Source organism: Aspergillus melleus, assembly GCF_016097325.1.
Source record: "Aspergillus melleus strain CBS 546.65 chromosome Unknown contig7, whole genome shotgun sequence".
NCBI classification, from domain to species: Eukaryota; Fungi; Ascomycota; class Eurotiomycetes; order Eurotiales; family Aspergillaceae; genus Aspergillus; species Aspergillus melleus.
In genome coordinates this window covers 2,645,110-2,666,471 of record NW_025763376.1, presented here as the reverse complement: position 1 = coordinate 2,666,471, position 21,362 = coordinate 2,645,110, and the positions used below count along the sequence as shown (strand labels likewise).

General features: G+C 49.8%; 7 protein-coding genes across 7 annotated transcripts; 3 read left to right on the top strand and 4 right to left on the bottom strand.

The window, feature by feature from the left end:
• Positions 1 to 1,939: 1,939 nt before the first annotated feature.
• On the bottom strand, positions 1,940 to 4,510 carry LDX57_011870 (uncharacterized protein; the record flags this gene model as incomplete). The annotated part of the gene is made up of 2 exons (XM_046093612.1): positions 1,940 to 3,352; positions 3,407 to 4,510. 2 exons carry the CDS (start codon positions 4,508 to 4,510, stop codon positions 1,940 to 1,942), a joined length of 2,517 nt encoding a protein of 838 aa, XP_045949590.1.
• Positions 4,511 to 4,993: 483 nt separating this feature from the next.
• On the top strand, positions 4,994 to 6,733 carry RET2 (coatomer subunit delta; the record flags this gene model as incomplete). The annotated part of the gene is made up of 4 exons (XM_046093611.1): positions 4,994 to 4,996; positions 5,065 to 5,508; positions 5,562 to 5,758; positions 5,824 to 6,733. 4 exons carry the CDS (start codon positions 4,994 to 4,996, stop codon positions 6,731 to 6,733), a joined length of 1,554 nt encoding a protein of 517 aa, XP_045949589.1.
• A 2,511-nt stretch (positions 6,734 to 9,244) lies between these two features.
• Positions 9,245 to 10,624, top strand: LDX57_011868 (CeGAL family transcription factor; the record flags this gene model as incomplete). Its single annotated transcript, XM_046093610.1, has 1 exon — positions 9,245 to 10,624. One exon carries the CDS (start codon positions 9,245 to 9,247, stop codon positions 10,622 to 10,624), a length of 1,380 nt encoding a protein of 459 aa, XP_045949588.1.
• Positions 10,625 to 11,377: 753 nt separating this feature from the next.
• On the bottom strand, positions 11,378 to 13,084 carry LDX57_011867 (uncharacterized protein; the record flags this gene model as incomplete). The annotated part of the gene is made up of 2 exons (XM_046093609.1): positions 11,378 to 12,099; positions 12,187 to 13,084. The coding sequence occupies 2 exons, from the start codon at positions 13,082 to 13,084 to the stop codon at positions 11,378 to 11,380; spliced, it is 1,620 nt and encodes a 539-aa protein (XP_045949587.1).
• Positions 13,085 to 13,777: 693 nt separating this feature from the next.
• LDX57_011866 (uncharacterized protein) lies at positions 13,778 to 14,147 on the bottom strand (the record flags this gene model as incomplete). The annotated part of the gene is made up of 3 exons (XM_046093608.1): positions 13,778 to 13,794; positions 13,858 to 13,972; positions 14,064 to 14,147. The coding sequence occupies 3 exons, from the start codon at positions 14,145 to 14,147 to the stop codon at positions 13,778 to 13,780; spliced, it is 216 nt and encodes a 71-aa protein (XP_045949586.1).
• A 1,264-nt stretch (positions 14,148 to 15,411) lies between these two features.
• Positions 15,412 to 16,749, bottom strand: LDX57_011865 (uncharacterized protein; the record flags this gene model as incomplete). The annotated part of the gene is made up of 1 exon (XM_046093607.1): positions 15,412 to 16,749. The coding sequence occupies one exon, from the start codon at positions 16,747 to 16,749 to the stop codon at positions 15,412 to 15,414; it is 1,338 nt and encodes a 445-aa protein (XP_045949585.1).
• A 2,616-nt stretch (positions 16,750 to 19,365) lies between these two features.
• Positions 19,366 to 20,588, top strand: SCS7 (fatty acid alpha-hydroxylase; the record flags this gene model as incomplete). Its single annotated transcript, XM_046093606.1, has 3 exons — positions 19,366 to 20,078; positions 20,130 to 20,378; positions 20,435 to 20,588. 3 exons carry the CDS (start codon positions 19,366 to 19,368, stop codon positions 20,586 to 20,588), a joined length of 1,116 nt encoding a protein of 371 aa, XP_045949584.1.
• Between the last annotated feature and the right edge of the window lie 774 nt (positions 20,589 to 21,362).

The window sequence follows — 21,362 nt, the reverse complement described above, 5'->3', positions numbered from 1 at the left end:
AGGCGGTCCGGATAAAGGCGCAAATAATAGGGAATGACCGGGGAAGGCTGAAGAGGACGGAAGGGTTGGCTGGACAGGCTTGGTCGCAGGCTAGCCAAGCATCGGGAGCGCACCAAACAATGGGGGGTGGAGAGGGTGAATCCAGGGACGAAGCGGCCAGAAGTGCTGCAGGCAGAGAAGGGGGGCGGGCGTAGAGGGTGACGGGGGGGAGAAAAGAAAAAAAAGGGCAGAAAAGGTGAGAAAGTGGAAGTGGAAGTGGTTGAGGGGGACGAAGATGGAGATGGGGACTTGAGAGGCCAGAAGGCTGGCGGTGCTCGTGCGGTGGGGAGTTTTTTTGCCCTTCCCTCTGACGGAACCGGGGGGCTGCCCTTGGGTCTTCCGGTCTTCTGGACGCGTAAGTTGCCCTCCCGTGCTGCTCGCCAAATTTGCGGACGCCGAATTATTCGGTTTTATCTTTGAACTTTATTCAACTTATTTTAATAAAATTAAAGACCAGAAAAAATTAAGAAAATTATGCAGGCCGGAATCAAGAGCCAAGAGTCAAGAGTCAAGAGTGTCAATCGAGACCGGGCCAGCTAAGAATAGCACATGACGGAATGGAGAATTGCAATGGATCTGGACGAGGGTGGATCTCCCTCATCTTCTACCCAGCTCGACTCCGTCAATAATATTATTAAGTTTCCGTCTGCCGATGGCGGCTCTCCAGATCAATTATTCTCTTCGTGCAAGATGTGCAATATATGCAATATTTCCTATCGATGTACAAGATGTACAGTATGTAAGAGACGCTAGCTCTACGAACTCCGCCCCCAACGGATGCCTGACAACAAAGGCAACGGTGGCCAATTCCCGCCGGGTCTGTTTGTCTGGTATGCTCGGTTTGTTCGGTTTGCTCATGTCTGATCGGCGTTTCACTGGCAAAGAATGGTCGCCCTCTCATTTCTCGGACATGCAAACGAGCCCCTTATTATCTTACTTCAGCTGCTGTTCCAGTATCTGATGATGTGATCACTGATCACCAGATCGGTCCCCCGAGTTGCTGGCCTTGGTCTTATCAATCAATCGGTCAGTCCCTCCGCCTATCTGAGCAGGGAGCACAGAGCAAACCACATGGTTCGAACGGTATTATGGGGCCGCCATCGTGGTGTGCCGTGTGCCTACTCACTACTTCTTGTTTATAAAACCTAACCCATTTACTTACAGACAACTTAATCATGGTTATTGTTGATCATAGACCGCAGTCCCTGGGACCTAAGAAGTAACCGGAAAGTGCACCCAAGTGTCTCGCCGAAAAAGCACCAGTAACGAACGAAATCAATTGTCAGACTGGTATTGTACCGGGGGGGCAGAATCCACAAGGCAGCAACTAAGACAATCCATCATGCCCCCGCTAAATGCTATCTGCGATCATAGCGCTTTTGAAAATATCTGAAATATCGACCACACTTCTCAAGACTCAAACAAGCGAATCCTCGGAACGCCGAGGAATTGACCACAAATGGTATCACTCAAAGAAAAACGCCAGAGAAATACACGACGGGAAGGAACAGAGATGAAAACGGTTCTTGTCTCGGCCCTCCAAGGACGTAGCATACAAACCTAGACTTACAGACCACGCCTGCTGCCTCGGTCCGATGAAATATTCGTCGGACACGTCGAGGTTCAACCACACGCAGCAGGGGGTGGGAAGGGGGTGTTAATTGATACGTACCTGGTCCTAGCTATACTGGCCCTATGAGCGACCGGCCACGGTAACTTTCGAGGTGATAGGTGGATGAAGACCATTATAGACGCACGTGGAAACGTGACCGGTCTAAAGGAGTCGGCAGTGGCGTGTAAATGCTGGGTATGTTAGAGATACGGAGGGCTGGAATTTGAAAGGAATGAACAAAAGGGATATCGGAGGGAAAAGCACGAAATGGGGTAACGTGAACGCAGGTTATGAGGACCGCGACCGTTTGGCGTCCGGCGTCGGACTTTCGGCGAGCTCAATCTCATCTTCTGGTTCACGTTGACGCTTGGTAGAAGCCAGCCCTATCGAGTCCGGTGCGGGTTCCTCATCGGCGAAGTTGAACTCATCCGCAAGACCCAGGTCCAGGTATTCATCGTCATCGTCGTCGCCGAAGGTCAATTCGAGCGGTTCGTCTTTGGCAGGGTCTATGGATGGAACCTGCTCCGGCCCTTCCTGAATCTCTTCCGATGGACCGGTGTTTTCAATACCTTCATCCGAAGCAGATTCTTTGACGGGGCTTTTGGATGGCTCTTCTGCGGCACCAAGCCCATTGGAAGCACCTGCCGATGGTTGGGTTTGGCCTTCGGACTGTTCCGAGGTAATAGTCTCCAAGCTGGACTCCGCACGATCTATCAGGCCACCATCATCACCCTGGAGTGTGGCTTCGGTGTCGTTCCCGGGGTCAATTGTAGTAACGGCAACTATTTCGTCTTCGGAATGTAGAGACTCTTGGTTTTCTTCCGGCAGATCATCGTGGTACTCTTCTACACCTGGTTCCGCGGCCTCGTCATCATCGCCATTGGCATCATTAATGGCATCGTGTCTAGCTTCATCAGAAGCAACACTTTGAGCGGGCTCCTGGTCGATTTCATCCTTGGGATGGTCTTCACGGCTGTCGTCACCTTCACGTCCATCATGGTCAAATTGTGTATCACGAGCCGTCTGGTCATCACGTGCGATATTAGTAGACTGGTCAGCATATTGCTGCTCATTTACCGAGTCAACTCCGAGCAGGGGAGCTATAGTGCCCGTTGATTCCGTCTTCTGCTCCTCTGAATCGTAAGCCTCTTCATCGAGGGAACCGTCATCGCGAAGTTCGACATGATCGGTCTCGCCAGTAGTAGCTTCTTGATCACCGTTTTCCTCTGCGCCATTTGGCTCCACTTTGTTGTCCGCGATGCCAGTGTCAAGGCCATTGTTATCCGAAGCAGAAACAGCTTCACCCTCCTCTTTCTGCTCGTCGGTATCGACCTGCGGTGCGTCTGGGACGGGAGCACTGGAGTTTTCGTCGAGGACGCCATGTGTATCAGGCTGATGATCATTTTCGGGGAGCGCGGTCTCCTGCAGCGATTCTTCCTGGGCTTGTTCCTGGTCTTGCTCATCCCAGTTTTCTGGAGAGAACTCTTCTGCTTCCTGGTACCCATCCCACGGAAGGACCTCGGACAGCCCCTTTCCTTCTTCCGCGGCTACAAGAAGATCAGAGACCTCTGCATCAATGGTCAATTTAGTGCTAAGTGTCAAGTAGAGCGGCTCGGGCTCATCCGCGCCGTCGTTATGACACAAGCGCAAGTACAAGTCAACAAGTTGATAAAGAGTCACTTTAGATATGTGTGAGGAATCCTAAACAGCGAAGTTAGTATTTTCGAAATCAAGAGCAGTGGGGAAAGAAATTACCTCGGTTAGTTGGAGATTGAGTGTCTCGATGTCCATAACCAAAACTTCACTATCTGCAATGTGCTCATGCAGTACTTCACGGCACGATTCCAAAAGCTTCCCGAAAGGCTCATAGGCAAGATTCTCGTCTTCAAGGAAGAATGTTTCCGAGGAGTCACCTTCACGAGGAGGAAACAAGGAGATCTCGTTATCCTGATAGTAGACTTTGACGGGATACAATGCAGAGGCATGCTCATGCGCATCATGTCCGACTTCTTCAAGGCTGTCAGCCGTTTCTTTGCTTTCGACCTTCTCTTCGGCGTCTATCTGTTCGTCGACAAATGGCTGAGTTTCTTCATGGGCGCGTTCTTCACCTTGCGCCTGTTTAGGAGTAGTGTCGCCGTCGTCACGCGTTGCAGGATCTATTTCCTGGGGTTCTACTTGTTCTGTTTCGTTAGTATCCTGCTGGCTCTTTTCTGTATTCAGAGTCGTCTCCGGTTGATCCGCTTCACGTTCCTGTTCCACATTCTCTTCGCCGTAGTTCTCATGCTGGGGTTGAAGGGAGTCCTGTTGATCGTGATCCGGTGCAACATTATCATCGACCGGGTTTTCGACCTGAGTTTCCAGGGTGTCGTTGTTGTTTTCATCTGTGGCTGACTTTGTTCCTTCCACGTGCTCCGGCTCTTCTTGTACAGTTGGCATTTCCTGCACTTCCTGTGTCTGTTGTACCTCCTGTCCTTCCTGGTCGTTGACATGCATAGTTGGAACGTCGTGGCTCGGTTCTTCCTGAAAATCGGACACATGAGCATCGATGTCCTCATCGTAGTCGTCTTCGGCCATTTCTGCCTCGTATATCTTCTCGCTGTACTGCATCTCCACGCTGTTACTCGTTTCGGGGTAGTGGTCGTCCGCGTCGACCATGGTGGGCTCGGCAACATCATCGATCATATCCGCATCGTATTCCGTTTCATGGGTATTTTGTAGGTAGTCGTCGTCACCCATCATATCCTTGTCGGCGTTTGAGACCTGATCTTCCATGACATCCAGGTCGATATCAAAATCATCGGCGTGTCCCTGGTAAGGGGACGCCATCTCCATGGTATCGTCAAGAACGGGAACTTCCATGGTGGAAAACGCCATCGAAGGGGCTGCTGTCATGGCATGGACGTGTTGGGCGAACTCTTTGGGCCGCGTCGAAGTTTCCGCCAGGCGTTTTTGGCCGGGTCAGTGGCGACTGGTCCGCGACGGGGGGGAAATAGGTTGTTTTAAAAGGCGAAGGATATTCTATCGAGACATTCCGAGTGAATACGGAAGACTTCGACCTTTAGTCCGATAAAGCTCTCAGTGGCACAGAGAGGAAGGGGATGGACAAAGAAGCGTAGACGGGGGCAGGTCGCAAGCAGCGAAGCTTCTTGTGCTGCGGTAAGCGAGGGGGTAGCGCGGCGCACGGGCCAACGGGGACCCGAAGTGAACAGCAAGCGACTCCGGAGTGGAATATCTGGCATTCGACGCCAGGCCGACGCCTTTCGACCCATCACCTCCCCCGGAATAGCTCTGCTAGTTGCTGTCCGTCTCTACTAAACCACATTGACCACTCACTGAACCAGCATGGTACGCTCAGTGTTTCTCACCATCATTTAGTCGTCCCCCCCTGCTTACCATCTCACACAAATAAACAGGTCGTCCTCGCAGCGTCGATATGCACCCGCGGGGGCAAGGCGGTTCTTTCGCGTCAATTCCGGGAAATTGCTCGCTCTAGAATCGAGGCTTTACTCGCATCCTTTCCCAAGCTGGCGGATTCCGGCACGCAGCACACCACCGTCGAACAAGACAATGTCCGTTTCGTCTACCAGCCCCTCGACGAGCTCTACATCGTTCTCATCACCAACCGCCAATCGAACATCCTGCAAGACATTGACAGTCTCCACCTCTTTGCACAAGTGACCACGAGCATCTGTAAGAGCTTGGATGAGAGGGAGATTTTGCGCAATGCTTTCGAGCTGCTCAGTGCTTTCGATGAGCTGGTCACGCTGGGCTACCGGGAGAACCTGTCGCTTTCGCAGATCAAGACGTTCTTGGAGATGGAGAGTCACGAAGAGCGAATTCAGGAGATTATTGAAAGAGTACGTACCTCTGCTTGGATAGCAGCTGCGATTGAATACTTATTCTGGTCTAGAACAAAGAACTCGAAGCCAGCGAGGAGCGCAAGAGAAAGGCCAAACAACTCGAAATGCAACGGAAAGAGGCCGCTCGCACTGGACGGGCTGCGGCTCCCAGGGCTCCGTCCTACCCGGTTTACACTCCCCCTGCTCGACCCGCTGTCCCCGACACCTACGATAGCTATGAAGCGGAGAAACAGAAGTCCTTTGCGAAGTACGGTTCTTCCCCTTTTCCTCACTCTTGGCCTCGGACGAGTATTAATTTCGGTATCTATCTAGGCCATTGCCAACCCGTGGAAAGGGTATGCAACTCGGTAAGAAATCGAAGGCTACGGATATCTACGAAAAAGTGCGCGGGGATTTGGGTCCGGAGGTGGAAGAATCAACTCCCTTGGTGACTCCCCAGGCCTCCACCCCCGTTGCCGATAAAGTCTCCTCCGCTCGTGCCTCCCTATCCGCCGATCGCGAGCCCATTCATATTACCATCGCCGAAACCATTTCTGCTGTTCTGACTCGCGAGGGTGCCTTAAAATCATTCGAAGTCAAGGGCGACCTACAGCTCCGCATCACAGACCCCTCGTTTACCAAGCTCAAGCTCGACCTTCTTGCCAATTCCACGCACGGCGCCCAGTTCCGGACACATCCCAACGTTGACAAGGCTATCTTCAACAACTCTTCAGTAATCCAGTTGAAGGACACCGCCAAGCGATTCCCGGCAAATAACTCGATTGGTGTCCTGCGCTGGCGCGTTGCCAGCTCAGGTTCAGACAATGCCGATATTCTTCCCATCACGTTCACCGTCTGGGTCAACAAGGGCTCCGACTCCACGACCGTTACCGTTGAATATGAGCTGACTGGCTCTGACTCCCTGCGCGACGTTGTCGTTACGATTCCATTTGGTGCTGCCGAGCCTGCAGTATCGAGCTTCGACGCCGTCTACGAAGTCTCGGGAGATAGCTTGGATTGGAACATCGGAACGGTGGACGAGAGCAACGCGTCCGGCAGCTTTGAGTTTGAATCGGTAGGCGACGGTGACGAGAACGAATTCTTCCCAATGAACGTGCGATTCTCCAAGGCCACTCCATTTGTGGAGGTTGATGTCTCGGACGTCACGCTGTTGGAGGAAGGAGAAAGCACTGGATTTTCCAAGGACGTGAAAACCGTTGCGGAGGGATATCTTATTGAGTAATGTTGTCTTTGGTGTATAGAGTACTAATGACGTTCGGACCGCCTTTGGAGGTACTGCAAATTGATTTCTTTTTTTTTCTTTTCCCTCTGTTGAACCAGGGTCCTGGCCTACTTCAAATGTTAGTTTTATCGTTGTCCGGCCTTTCTGGTTTTAATCTGTTAGTTTATAAGCCAAATAGGAGTCACGTCTAGGAATTAGAGGGTTTCTACTGGGTTTGAACTCTCTGACTGAAGTCACCCGCCGCCTCTCACTTTTCATTCTGCTGTCACCAACACCCTCAAACCCTCTCCTGTACCAGTCCCGGGACAACCGTGGGATTGGTCGCTCGATGATACATCAGTGTATCTTTCGCCGGGATTCCTTTCCTCGACCCGCCAACCAAGGATCATCGAGCCCTCAGTCGGATGAATCGTTTCCTAATACCACCCTACCATACCATGAATGTGTTCATGCGCAAAAGCGATGCCGTCAGTCAGGGGACGAACCAGCACGGACGAACTTGGCTCGCCTATGACTAGTGGAAAGAGGGGTTCCTCTCAGGGTAAAGCCATGCCGATATCCGTATGCTGAATACAGAGGAGATCCCATCTAGACCACCGACTGCCAAACTTACTCGACCCTCCTTTCGTCCCTGAGTGGGGTTGGTCCTTCAGGGTAGCAAAGCTTGGTTGGCAAGAGGCTTTTGAGGTAAGGTATACATGAGAAAATTTCTTAACAAAAAGCTCTATGACAATAACGTTGCTCTCCTTTGCCTATTTCATAGAATGGCTCCTCCCCTTGTACTTGGTTCCTTGCACCACACCCGCGCATCTTCCTTCAGGTGCACTGTGAAATCTCTGTCCTTTCTCATTCGCTCAGTGAACTCCATATCCAAGGGCTCAAGGCCAGTATAGTATCGCCGTCGTTCATCATACATGGTTGAGACGCAACATGTGACTTGCGATTTCTTCTATGATCAACACGCTATCTGAACAAACCTCAATTCCAGTCCTGGCAATAAGAAATTCAGCAACGTGTTTCAGATAAGATAGCTTTGGCTCCTCTTGCATGGACCTTCCACATCTTCTTACGGTCTCGCCTCTGTCTGCAATGGCCAGCCTGCCATTCCAGTCTGGGAAAGAACAATCGAACAGTTTCCGGCTACCAACTGTGAATCCAAAATATTTTAACAATGTGAACCATGTGGTAATAACTATTTGTTGCTCCTTGAATCCTATCCCTTTACAGAACGTATCGCTCAATATCCATAAAGCCTAGTTCGTTTGCTCAAATGTGGCCTCATCATTACCCTGTTCCTCCTTTTGGCCCCGGAGGAAAGTTTCCAATCCCAAGACTGTCCGAAGGGGCTGCAGGATCCTTCCTTGGGCCGTCCGGACGAGTGACAAGACGGCACGTAAGTCGAGCGTGTGAATACTGCAGGCAAAGGAAAACAAAGTGCTCGGGCGATGCGAGTGGTTGCGTCAACTGCCAAGATGCCGGGATCATATGTTGCTATACGGATAGCAAAAAGGAGAAGTCTAAAAGGTGAGAACAGGAAGGATCTGCCCTCAGCGAAGTGTACCCACAATGATCATTGTTTCCCACAGGCAGATGAACAGCCTGGAGGCGAAAATCAGCACATACGAGAAAGCACTCAAGATTGTGGGCGACTGGAATGGACTTTCTAGTGAGGAACTTGTGAACCTCGCGCTGTCAGAGGTGTGAACAGGAATTAGTCTCACGGGCATGCATCATTACTAACTATTCCAAACAGGAGACCTCACCTAGTAAGGGTGAGTCAACCAACCTCACACGAGCCTCGGGGACTGGCGTTGTGTCTTCCCAACAGCTCGTCACAGGGCCTTCCCGAGTCCTAGACTATTCCGCCGTGGACTACAATTTCGATGACACCAGCCGTTCAACGGGATACATCGGTAGGAGCTCAGAGATCTACTGGATGCACGCGCTAAACAAAATGATCAATGCTTCCAAGAAGAAAAAGGGTGACTCGAATACCTCAACACCTGGCCCACATGGCGATGGGAGAGCCATCGCGTCGTTTAACTATAACCTCGACCATCTAGAGATCACACCGACCGAAAGAATTGAGCAAATTCCAGTTCCGCCAAAAGCAGCTTGCTGGCATCTTTTTGATTTATACCGCTCTTCAGTACATCCGTTGTTTCCAATCGTTGGGCTTGTCCCGTTTACACGGCAGTTGGACTCGTTTTTGGAAAAGAACATGCATCCTGGAAGCAGATGGCTCGCCATCCTGCATTTGATAATTGCCATTGCTTCCAGATACACCTATGTGACCGATCGCCAATGGAGGTTCGATAAGATTAATCACTTCAGTCACTTTCTGAAAGTTAAAGCGCTCAATATAGACAATCAAGTTTTGAGCCATCCTGACATGCAACAATTGCAAGTTGAAGGGCTAGCCTCATTCTATCTGCTAGCGACGGGCTACGTGAATCGGTGTGTTTACATTTCCTTTGGAAAAAGCGCTCATGTCTTGTGGCTTCATAACTCATGTCCTATCGGAGTCTCAGGGCCTGGTTCCTCTGCGGCAGTGCACTTCGCCGAGCGTTTGCCCTTGGGCTACATCTACGCAATGTGAGAGGTTGCACCCTTGACTCTCGGGAAATCAGATATCGGGTTTGGTGGTCTCTATATACCCTCGAACATCGCCTATGCGTGATGACCGGCCGCCTTTCAACTGTTCCAGATAACGTACTGACAACACCGCTTCTTCTCCCTTTTGACGAAGGTGACTTCTCCAAGGAGGAAGTCCAACGTCTACTTGCTCGTTCCGCACCAAGCCCGAATCAGCTTGCACCAGTGGCAGGGGTCTCCAAAAGTTCCACTTCTGGCGCAATTAAACAAGATGCTGCCTCAGATGGCAGCCACGCTTCTCCATCCTGTTCTCTGTATTTCACCCAGCTGGTAAAGCTAACTTTCATCGCTAAGAAGATGTCCAACAAGCTCTACAATCCAGAGTCAGTGCCGTCACTATGGTCAGGTATCAAGTATGCAATGCATGACCTAATACGGGAGCTTGAAGCCTGGCTCATGAATCTACCCAAGCCTTACGACTTCTCGTCACCAACAAATACTTCCTCTCTGGGGACCGAAAGGATGACACTTGCTCTTTTGTTCTATAGTACCAAACTTGCGATCACACGGCCTTGTCTTGGCCCTTCCGATCCCGAACAAGAAGGACAAAATGATCGTGACTTCTGCAAGAAAATGGCGGTCGATTGCGTGGAGTCGGCCTGCCATGTGATACGACTCCTTCCAGAACCTCCAGATACGGACGCACTATACAGTTTGTTTCCATGGTGGAGCATCATACACTTCTTAATGCAGGCAACGTCGGTGCTTTTCATTGAAGCTAGTTTGAACTATGAGCACATTCCTCAAAAGATGCCAATGGTTTCAAGGGCTATCAAGAAATCGCTGGAGTGGATGTCCGTCATGTCGAAAACAAGCGCTACCGCATCCAGAGCTCGAAAGGTTTGCGAACATTTCTTGGAACGACTGGACATCGTGCTCGAATCTGAAGATGCCAACCACTCCAAAGGGGAGTCGGACTCAGATTATTCTTCTCCGATTGAAGAAAGCGTTTGCAATCCACCGCGGAAAAAGGTGAAATTCCAGGACCCAGTCGCCGAGGAAGAACCCCCGTTAATGCTACACACCTATCAGCAAAGTTTCTCGGCGTCAGCGCATACAATTGGGGCATCCGGAACAACCGCTGCGCCAGAAAGTCACAAACCTGCAGTTTATGCCTATGCCGACGAGCTTCTTCCTTATGACCAAAACACAGGGGTTTACACCGATAGCTTTTTTCCGCCGGTCGACCCAACCCTGGAATCTAGTTTGAACTATCCCCCGGATCCCATGATCTAATCTCCATTTCAACAGAGAGGCCCGGTTTCTTCTTTGGATTTCAAGTAGCATGGTACCCGTTGGGTTCTTGTCGCTATGAAATATGATGGCCAGGCCCATTCAAATCATTTACTAGTATACATCTAATTAAACATGAGCCTGCGATGTTCATTGTTACGATCGTGTTCATCAATGGACCTTTTTATGGCCTAAGTATAGGCTTTAACGTTCGAAACGGAGACGATGGCAAAGTTACGTACGATAGCTAGACTTTGCCATGATACATCTAACTGTAGCGAACGATTGGTTCGTATTTCACTCGAACAATGCAATGTCTGTTGTCCAGATAGCTCATGAGTATAGCCATCCACATCCACATACGAACATATCCTAGTTACCCCTCACTGTGCGTATAGTTGCTTATCCAATATAAAAATCTACGAATCTTCGGCTCGGCACCTGAAAAGAGGGGGGTAAAGAAAAAAGAAAAAGAAATTGTCTCTTCAAGAAAAGCCAAATTATCCGGACGAACCACACTCGGTCCAACCTAACCTACACCTGAAAACCTTCGCACAGACACCCCGCCTAATTCCGTACAAGTAGGGAAAAAGGGTAGAAGCAACTGTGGGGTTCAGGAAGCTTGATAGGAAAATACTTTATAAGATGTTGCATGATCTTTCTTTTTCTTTGTTCCCGAAGGGGGAATTATTGCCCCGGCAGGGAGGGGAGGGGAGGGGGCACGGGCGTACCGAGAGCAAGTATCGATGACCCCTCTCAAGCCTCCCATCTCCGCTTCTTAGCGGTAAAAAACAGCCGAGCGGATTCTTCTCTCGAGTCAGCCAGAATAAGACCAGGTGACATGCGCGGGATGGCGCTGATTCGGGCGAAATGGATCTCGATGACCAGAGCGCGTCGCAGGGACCGGTTAGCCCAGGATCCTGACGCAAGTGGCCACTGGGTTACATCCCATCGGTTGAGCTCGATTCCCAAAAGACCTCTGCGGTCACCCACGAGCCCCTCGATGCAATCCAGGGGAGGGATGAAGCGGCGGCGGATTCCACAGCCAGTGTGGTTGGAGTCGATTTGGTAGTCTGGACACTGTTTGAGGGAGGAGATGATAGCCGAGATGTCGGTGGGCGGACCGCTGGTTGACGAGGGAGGGGGGTCCAGACCGTTGCTGTCGCCGTCACCGTCACCGTCACCATCGGGGTCCGTGCCAAAGTCTGGATCGATTAGGCTGGACCCTAGGAAGACGGTTTTGGTGCGTAATGCGAAAAATCGAGTCATCTGGCCCAGGTGGAACATGTCACAGGCGCTGGAGTTGCCGTAGCCGCAGCGACACTGGTAGTGGCGGGATTGGTTTCCGCCCAGGAAGGAGATGGCATTCGTTGGTTTGGGGTCGTCTGTCTCTTCCAATGCGCCGTATGCTCGCAGGAAATATGCTTGCAGGTCGGTGATGGTGTTTAGAATGCATTGTCGTCTATAATATAGTTCTTCTGTGGATGTTGTCAGTTCATCAAACCTACATAACAATCATATAAAGTACGAGAATGCGGATGAAGAACCACAAAGGAACTGCTAACCTTCTAACCCGTCAGATAAATACCACCAAGGAAACGTCTGTGGAGATGTCGGCTTTTCCACGCCGTTTGCCCAAGATCGTGACCCTAGAACGATCAAGGTGTGCGTCAAAATCTTAAAGACAGTGCTATCATCAAGAAACTGGGCTATATATAATGATTGTCGAATCCGGTCCTCGGCCAACTTCAACATCTGATCATCAAATTTTGGAAAGGCGACTTTCCTTCCATAAGCATAGCCAGATCTCTTCAGTGTCTCCTTGACGACGCGAGGAGAATTGAAAGAGTCCGCCAGTAGGATTACCCTAGATATCAAGGAAGTACGCTGCGTTTTGATCTCCGCGTCGAAGTTTCTTCTTGCCTCATCTTCAAATGCATCCAAAGACAGGATCCTGAGAAACATTTCAATGGCATCGACTCCAAGCTTCGGTGAGAAGTGATCACTGGGTAACCGGACTGTAGGTAGATCCTCCCAGACTGGTTCCTCGTCAAGTTCTGATGGTTGCTTTGATTCAGCATTCTCGGAACCCGTGGTCGTTTGTCGGTCGCGTGTGATTCTCTGTTTCATAAGCTGCCTGCCTTCCGAGAACTTGTTCGGGTCAAGCAAAGCACGAAAGTACGGGCTGTTTTTCGCAAGCACATCACTCGAAACTCGCCATCTATAGCTCGATTGCCTTGATGTCTCGGGTGATAAGTGGTCTGGAGGAATATATTCAATGATCACATCGCCACTGTTCAGAATAGCCGTCGCAGCTATCTGAGAGTGCTTGGAGGAGCTCGAGTGTACCGAGTCACCATTCTGTTGTATACGTTCGGGGTTGAATAAAGACCCGCTGGCTGCATCACGAATAGGTAGAGCATGAGAAAAGGGCCCCGGTTCTCCAGATGGAAGCGGATCCATGTTGTGATGACGGATATCTTATCCCATGGATACGCTGAGAATCAGATCGCTTTCGGCCACGCTTTCGACGCTAGCTTCAGGGAACATGGAGCCAGAATTATTCTTTCGCAAAACCGGAATAGATCCGATTATTCTGCTTCCCAATAGGGGGCAGAAATTGAATATCTTGGGTATCAAAAGTGGGTCATTCGGATGCTTTTTCACCGGCACAAACCGGCATTTTTGGGATGAAGAAATCCCAGACTGGACACAGATTCAGAGCTTATGGGAGCAGCGAGGAAACATGGGGCGAGAGAGCTGGTCTGATCGTGGCGAAAAGGCGGTTGTGGTGATGGCGGGGGATTTTCAAGATGGGCTTCAACCGTCCCGATTGGGCAAGATGGCATCATGTGACCGATATCCCAAAAGGGCGGTCGTCGCCTCTTCGTTTCTTCTATCTTCAACCTCGTCTCACACCTCTGTTTTCACACTGTTTATGGGCTACTGGTCACTCGGGCTTTGCACATTATTCAGTATTAGAACCGGCTTCGTATATTTCGTGTCTATGAAAATTCTCTAAATACTTGAACCCAAACATGCCCCCTATCCCTCCAACTAACCCTTTAATTGTAGGAAATGCGCCAAAGTCATAATCGAAAAAAAAAAAAATCATGAACCCAGAAACTTAACCCCCCCTCAATGTGTCGCTCGTTCCTAGTTATGCAAAGTTCCTGCAGAGGTAGAGACATTAGCGATCCACACTCACCCAAAAACCGAGAGAATATTGATCCTACCATTGTTGACGCTGCGAGCAACTGTCCCATTCCGCTTGTTGAGAGTCGAAATCTCGTTGGACGTCTCATTCAGCCAGCTCCGGGGGTGATGAGTGAAAGCGAGACCTTTCCGGTCCTGCAGACGCAAACGCCTCATTGTTAACAATCAAGTACAACCATCGCCTGTAATTGGCGAGGAAAGCGAATAGGCGTCAATGATCACTCACTGTGGCGGGAGCATTGGTGCTGTTGCTGCTGGCTTGAGCAGTAAGGGCGAGAGCGACGACGGCGAACAAAGTTTGGAGCTTCATGATGAAGGAGATTATAGAAAATATCTGCTAGGAGATTGGATTTGGAATCCTCTGGTGGAGTGTATGGACTTGGTAGAGTAATGGATTGGAAAGACTTAAGTCGAGTTGGGTCATCGCTACAAATTTATACTCGTCGAAATGGTCGTTGTGAAGACCATTGGAAGCGCTGAAAGGGCGAGTTACCCTGGCGATGCGACAACACTTGAGGATGTAGACGGCGTGTCTGCATGTCTTAGACGAAGATGCTGTCTTTGAGGATCAAAAGTTAGTCGAGTACAGCACCGACCCCACAAATCCCTCTTAGCTTCTGACTCCAACCCACAAAGACGTCACTTCGTAGGAACCTTGCGAGATGTCAAGACATACTGTGTATACTCTCGTGGACCCTAGGGGAAACAACCTTGCATGAACGCACGGGGCGCCTCTATCGCTTTCCGGGAGATAAGATGATCAGCAGGATGTCTCATCTTATCAGCCAATGCGCTAGCTTTTGGGGTATTTGCTACTGCAGCTAACACGTATCCCTGGCAGGCGCATGCAAGGGAAGCTTGGCTCTAGCAGCATGACAATGCAGTGAGCCGTTGTCTAGCAGGGTCTAGATAGTCGCTCAGGCCATGATTTGACTTCATGCTGCTGACCCAGAAAAGCTCCCTCGGGGAATACCAAGCTTCCTCCTTGCATGTATGTTGTGTACCTTGGATCCTTGACGGATCAACGATGTCCTAGCTTTTTTCCTTGCGTGGTTGCCCAATTACTACAAAATAATAAGGTGTTAGACCTCAATCTGAACCAACGCAAGTCGCTACCTATCCTTGCTGATGACAGGCTCATAAAGGTATTCACCCTTATGCTTATACGGTATGCGATTACAGTCAAAGGCTGCAGTCTTCTTTATGGGTCGAGCATTCGAGGCAAGATAGAGGAACACCTGGAGCAGTAGTTATTATACCTGATATTATAAAAACAGAAGTTACCGGCGGCCTGTTCAATGCAAAGAATAGTGACCGCACAGTCCAAAAAATAGCCGGCCCACATGAAGATTGCTCCGACAGATGCGACGATGTTAAGCTGACAAATTCTCCCTTCGTGCGGAAGATGAAGACGAACGGCGCAATTCAACAAACATTATTGAATAGATGAGGTGGCGATGAAAAGAACCGAACCATATACAGTAATGACAAATCTAGAATGAATAGAGGTATGATCGAAGAAGAGAAATATTCAATCAAAAGAACTCAAAGAACAGAGATTCGCTAGGAGGTGTTCATGGTAGCGCGATAATAGGCAGATGTAGAACCTTGCGTCCTCTCATCACCTTTGTGCTCGTGTATGCATTTGTCGTGTTTTTCCCTGATGACAGTGCTCGAGATTTCAACGCTTCTCTAACGATATAGAAGAGCCTTTTGGCCACCGAGCTCGCAGGCTCCAGTTGCGAGGGCGATGCCACGGGTGCATACGCAATCGTCTCCTCGTCCTCCTCATCGTACAGATCTTCGACATGTTTGCCATTCATAACGCCAAGTTGATGGGATATTGTTGCGAATAGGGTGAGACACGGCATATCATCTTCATCCGATAGTTGATCCTCATCATCTTCTAGTGAGATGTCGTCGAATATCTCCTCCTTTTGGGACGTGATTTGCCACGGTTCACTGCAAACGAAGCCTAGCACAAAATCTTGGTTGGCGTCGGCGGCAGCTATGCAGCTCCGCCTATAATCGGCTGTGAATGAGGTGTCGACCGCAGAAGGAAGACACAAAATAAGACCTCGGGAGTAAAGAGGTGGGGCGGGGAGGTCTTCACCCGTGGAAGATATCGTCAATGACTCCGTGTCCTTCTGGTTATCGTATGACCGCTCATAGCTTGAAGTGTCATGATGATTTCCCGGTACGTCCTCGGTGTGTTGAGTGATCGTCTGGGTCAAGGAGATGGTAGATGGCTTTCGATGAGGAAGATCCGAATTATTTTCATCCACCACATAATCGGAGGCGAGGTGTGTTGAGCCAGTATCGATCTCCACGGTTGTTGACTCTTGTCCGGTCAATGGACGTTCGGTCGTGATTTCGGTTCGGATGGTCTTGACGGTTTCGGCGACCGCTTCTCGGGCAGCATTCCTGAGGGTCGGGATCAGAATATCGGCCTCCTGATTGTTCACAGGAACCCCCGAGGGCCACGCCGTTGCGAGCCCTGCCCAAGCCGCCGGCCTGACCAAGCCTTTCGAGTAATTTTTCCGAATCAAATCCACCAATTCCTTTCTCACTTCTCTCGTTTCAGCCTTCTGCCTCCCAATGATATCAACGGTCGCATTTAGGATTCGACCACATTCCCATATCAAAAATGCGTGTCTGTTGGCTATGGAGATCAATTGACGAACGGTTTCCTCGGACCAATCATTAATTATGTCCGCATGGACCTGTAGGATTGCAATGTGCGGGCCGACCAAAGATGCAAGTTCGAGGAGGGCGTCCGAGGTGTTGATGGTGTGGGAAGGTGACACGCAGATGGGTTGGCCATAGGGCAATCCCTTTTTGACCTTCGTGAGAAGCTGGAGGTAGGTATTGAGGCGACTCCCGGGGAAAGACGACGAGGTTGGCGTCTCCATTGTGTGTTGAGGCGGGATGGCAGCGAGGGGATCGAGTTCTGCGATGTCGAGGACGGGCGGTTCAGAGGAGGAGAGGGGGAGGGAGTTTTGAGTTTGGATTTTGATTTCTGTTTTTTCTTTTTTTTTTCTCCCTCTTTTCGTTTTCCCCCCTTTAGTCTGTCTCTTGACCTATGAGCTTAAGGAGGGAAGGGTAAAGCAAGAAAGTTGGCGGATGGAAGAGCTAGAACGGGGCTAAATGACCACTGGAATGATTGACAGATGGGTTGAGAAACTCCACTTTTTTGACAGACAGGGGGGTTATTTGATCTTGATGGCAAACTCAATCCGTGGATTTGCTTCCAACGATCGGCTAAGGATTTGCGACAGTTGGAGAATGAAGACGGTAGAGACCAGGGAAAGAAAAGCAAACACACATCCACACACAAAGTATACCCCAAGCGATGGAGAATCCTTCAGTCAGTACTCGAGGGAGGGGAAGACAGAAGGAAAAGGGGCCAATAGAGAGGAACCGCCCCTGAATCGATCACATCGGAGTTTGCACTTTTTCTCAATTCTCTTTTCATTTTATTTTTATTCTTTTCAGTCTGATCAGTCGAGTAGCGTCCGCCCGCTGGAGTGGTCGCACTCCGCAGACCTGGTTAGTCAATGTTATTATTCGGTAGTTAGTTAGTGTCGATTAGTTTACTTGTTATTGGTTATGCCGATCGCCTTCTCACTTGTTTCGGAATCTCGAGTTTCTCAAGTACGGAGTACACCGTAGGTAGTCGTTCCCTTCCAGATAGTCTAGAATATGTGACTCCTCCGTGGCTGATCCAATGGCAGCGGCTTCAACATCGGCCGGAGAAGCAAGTGAGGCTGTTGGACATTGGCCCTACGATTCTCGAATTCAGTCAATCTTCGACTCAAAGTACGCAAAACCGATCGTCTACGCGAGTATCTGTCGCGCAGTGGGTATCGATTATCGACAGTCTGGCCGCCTGGCAGGTCTCCGTATGGCCCTTGTCAAAGATCTCTTGGATCAGAGCCGGATACATCGGGGCTACGGAGAACGGAGTACGTCGGTGTACACTGCAATGCATGACCCATGACCCCAGTGGGCAATGCCATGGTGGACTCTCCGACTTGAGGCCGAAGATCTCCATGAAGAATATCTCATCACAAAATCGATTGGCCTGCCCGAAAGAGGACAAATGGTCGTTCCATTGTACAGGTTGGAGCTCTCGCCCCCCTTTCATGTATCGGGCGTTGTCCTTTTCGTCTCGTGTCTTTCAATTCCACGCCATCATTTGCCCCGTATTGACTCACTTCTCGTACTACGGAGTCCGCCTACTCTATAGAGTTAACGGTGGAAATCAGCGGGCGCAGTACTTTTACTCTTTTAGTGCACGTATTTTGTTTCTCCTCGGATGGATTCCGTTTTGTGCACGTTCAACAGGGTCAGGTCCCCAAATTTGATCTTCCTACTCCGTTCTAGGTGTAGTGTGTACACTGTACACTCAGCTGGTCATGCTTGACCATTGATTTCATCTGCCCTGCAATAATATGCTTATTGGCCGAGCCAGGATCCTTGGATTAGTGAGGTTTAAGATTAGTGGTTCTCAAATGTCTGCAACTATTGTGGCTATTAGAGCCCCTGTCAAGACGCACGACAAGAGGCTCCGATTTTTCAGACCCGTGCAAGCCATAATGGGGCTAGATAAATAGGCCCGCTGAATATTCAAGGAGTTCTGCAGGGTTGAATCCTGCCCGTGTCTTAGACTTACTCCGGAGTACACCGTCTGTTCGAACGGATATGGCTATGGAGAAGTACTGTACACGTACTTCGTATATAATACCATAACTGCTGAGTAGTGACTAGCTACATCCATGGCTCCTAATTCCAGCAAAGCTGAAGATTATTCTGGCATTAGTCTAGGAACCTCTTGTGTCGACTTATATTCTTATTTAAAGTTACCACGGAGCACAAAGTGCAAACGAACTACAGTTGCAGCACTAAGACTCTAAGACAGGGACCCTTTATGAACAATAAAGATCCATGACTGCTTCAAATGACAAGCATTAGTTAGTCTATGTGACATGTGACAAACACTCTTTCATTGCTTCAGTACATTATGCATTGTATAATTATTATTTGTTTGTTTGTTTGTTTCTAATGCCTCGAATTCAAGGCAACAGCCGATGGATGACCTAATCAGGGGCAATGTGCCCAAACGGGTTAGCGCCACTTAATCGGCCTCCGCGGCGATTTCGAGGAATTCTCAACCTCGAGACAATCACCAGCGCGCTTCAAAGAACAATACGCTCTGGTCGACTACGAGAGTTATCTGAGTGAAAGGACACCGCTGCAACTTTGTCGCCTGATCGAACTCACTAGAAAAGCCCCGACCGAACTACCGACGGCTCTCCCTTTGCAAAAGAAAATTTCCCTTTCGGAGCCTTCGGACCCGCTGTCTGGTGTTTGCAGCTCACGCCACTCCTCGCTCACCCATTTATTACGTTTCCCTGAGCCCCGATCCGTCCAACTACGTTCCACGCATTTGTCCTCTCGTTATCCGCTTCTTGCGACGTCCCTGGACAAACCGGTACCTTTTTGCCCGGTCTTATCTCGCAGCCATTATGTCTGGAAGGACTTTACCTACGTTTACTCCCGCCGAGGTCGAGTTCCATAACACATCCAAGTCCTGCTATGTGACTGTGGGCTCCAGGGTCTACGATGTCACCTCTTTTGTGGATGACCATCCCGGAGGCGGCGACCTGATCTTGGAATACGCCGGTAAGGACGTGAAGGAAATTCTGCGTGATTCTGTGTCGCACGAACATTCCGAAGCGGCCTACGAGATCCTCGAGGATAGCTTGGTTGGCTTCGTTGCCTCCGCCAACGGACAATCCACATCCACGAATGGAACCGCAGAGACTTCGGAGCATGTGTTTCCCACCACTGGCATGTCCCGTGAGGAGGATTTGTCCGTCGAGACGGATTACACCAAAGATTACCAGACTCACAAGTTCCTGGATTTGAACAAGCCGCTGCTGCTTCAACTTTGGAACAGCGGATTTAGCAAAGAGTTCTACCTGGACCAAGTCCATCGTCCACGTCACTACAAGGGCGGCGCTTCGGCTCCCTTGTTCGGCAACTTCCTTGAGCCTCTCAGTATCACTCCCTGGTATATGGTTCCGATAATTTGGCTTCCTCCTGTCACCTATGGAACTGTTCTCGGTCTTGCTGGATTGGGCAATGTGCCTGCGGGCGTTGCCTACTGGTTGACTGGTCTCTTCCTTTGGACGTTGATTGAGTACATCATGCATCGGTTTCTGTTTCACGTTGACAAGTATGATCCACGTCTCACCTACAATGCCTAAACATGTCTAACCATCGCCAGGTACCTACCCGATAATCGTGTTGGTATCACTCTTCATTTCTTACTACACGGAATCCACCATTACGTCCCCATGGATAAATATAGACTCGTGATGCCACCGGCCCTGTTTGTTGTTTTGGCCACGCCGTTCTGGAAATTGGCACACAGCGTCTTTTTCTACAATTGGTATGCCGCTCTTACCGTCTTTTGCGGCGGCGTGTTCGGCTACATCTGCTATGACCTGACTCACTACTTCCTCCACCATCGCAAGTAAGTCTTAAACGTTCCCACTGCTAGGATTATTCGGTTAACATATCCCTCTCCAGTCTCCCTCTCTACTACAAGCAACTCAAGAAGTATCACCTTCAGCATCACTTTGCTGACTTCGATAATGGGTTTGGTGTCACGAGTCGCTTTTGGGACCGTGTCTTTGGCACGGAGCTTGAGATGCCATCCCCCAAAGGGGCAAAGGCCCAGTAAATAGGGATGACAGCCTCTAAAGCTTTCTGTCACTTTACGCTTACCCCCCTCCTCCTTTTACTCTTCTCCTCCTCTTTTTCCTTTCACCGCTCTGTATTTTCTACAAATGATGTAATCTTGGGGTGTCGTTGGCTCAGTTTTCCTTGGCCGTCGCTGGGGGGCTTGCAGGCGTTATCTCTGGGTTTGCCCATTCACCTGATGTACAGCACTTATTATTCGTGGGCTCACTGATAGTGTTGGAACGCTTTGCGTTTTCAACACTTTGGGGTATCCAGGTGATTGTGTTGACCTTGAGAATTAGTTTTACATGACTGTATATGACTATCAGAACTAATACATAATTAATGGATGTTATTTCAAGGACATATACCCTGTCTCTCAATTCGTACGACCTCGAACCTTATGCCCTGGTAGTTGCGTGGTTCCATGGTTCATGCGAAATTCCGTCGACGGCCAAGGAGGCGAATGCCAAGAGACACGTGATTTCGACTCTTTTCACTTCCGACGTGGATGGGGGCCATCTTTGCCATTGATTCTCCCACAACCACTCTATCTACCATACCTACCTCCTGACCTCCTACTTCACCCATACCTCACACCATTTCGAGTCTTAAAAACTGTTCGAAAAGGGCTAGAATATAAAACAGCAAGAAGGGTTCGCTCAAGCTACGACTCAGTCACAGTCGCACCAGTCTAACGAAGCCAAAAGTGACATAAATCCTTTCCACGCGAACTTCTTCCCACTCCTATCCCGTGTTTTTCCAGGACCAGAGA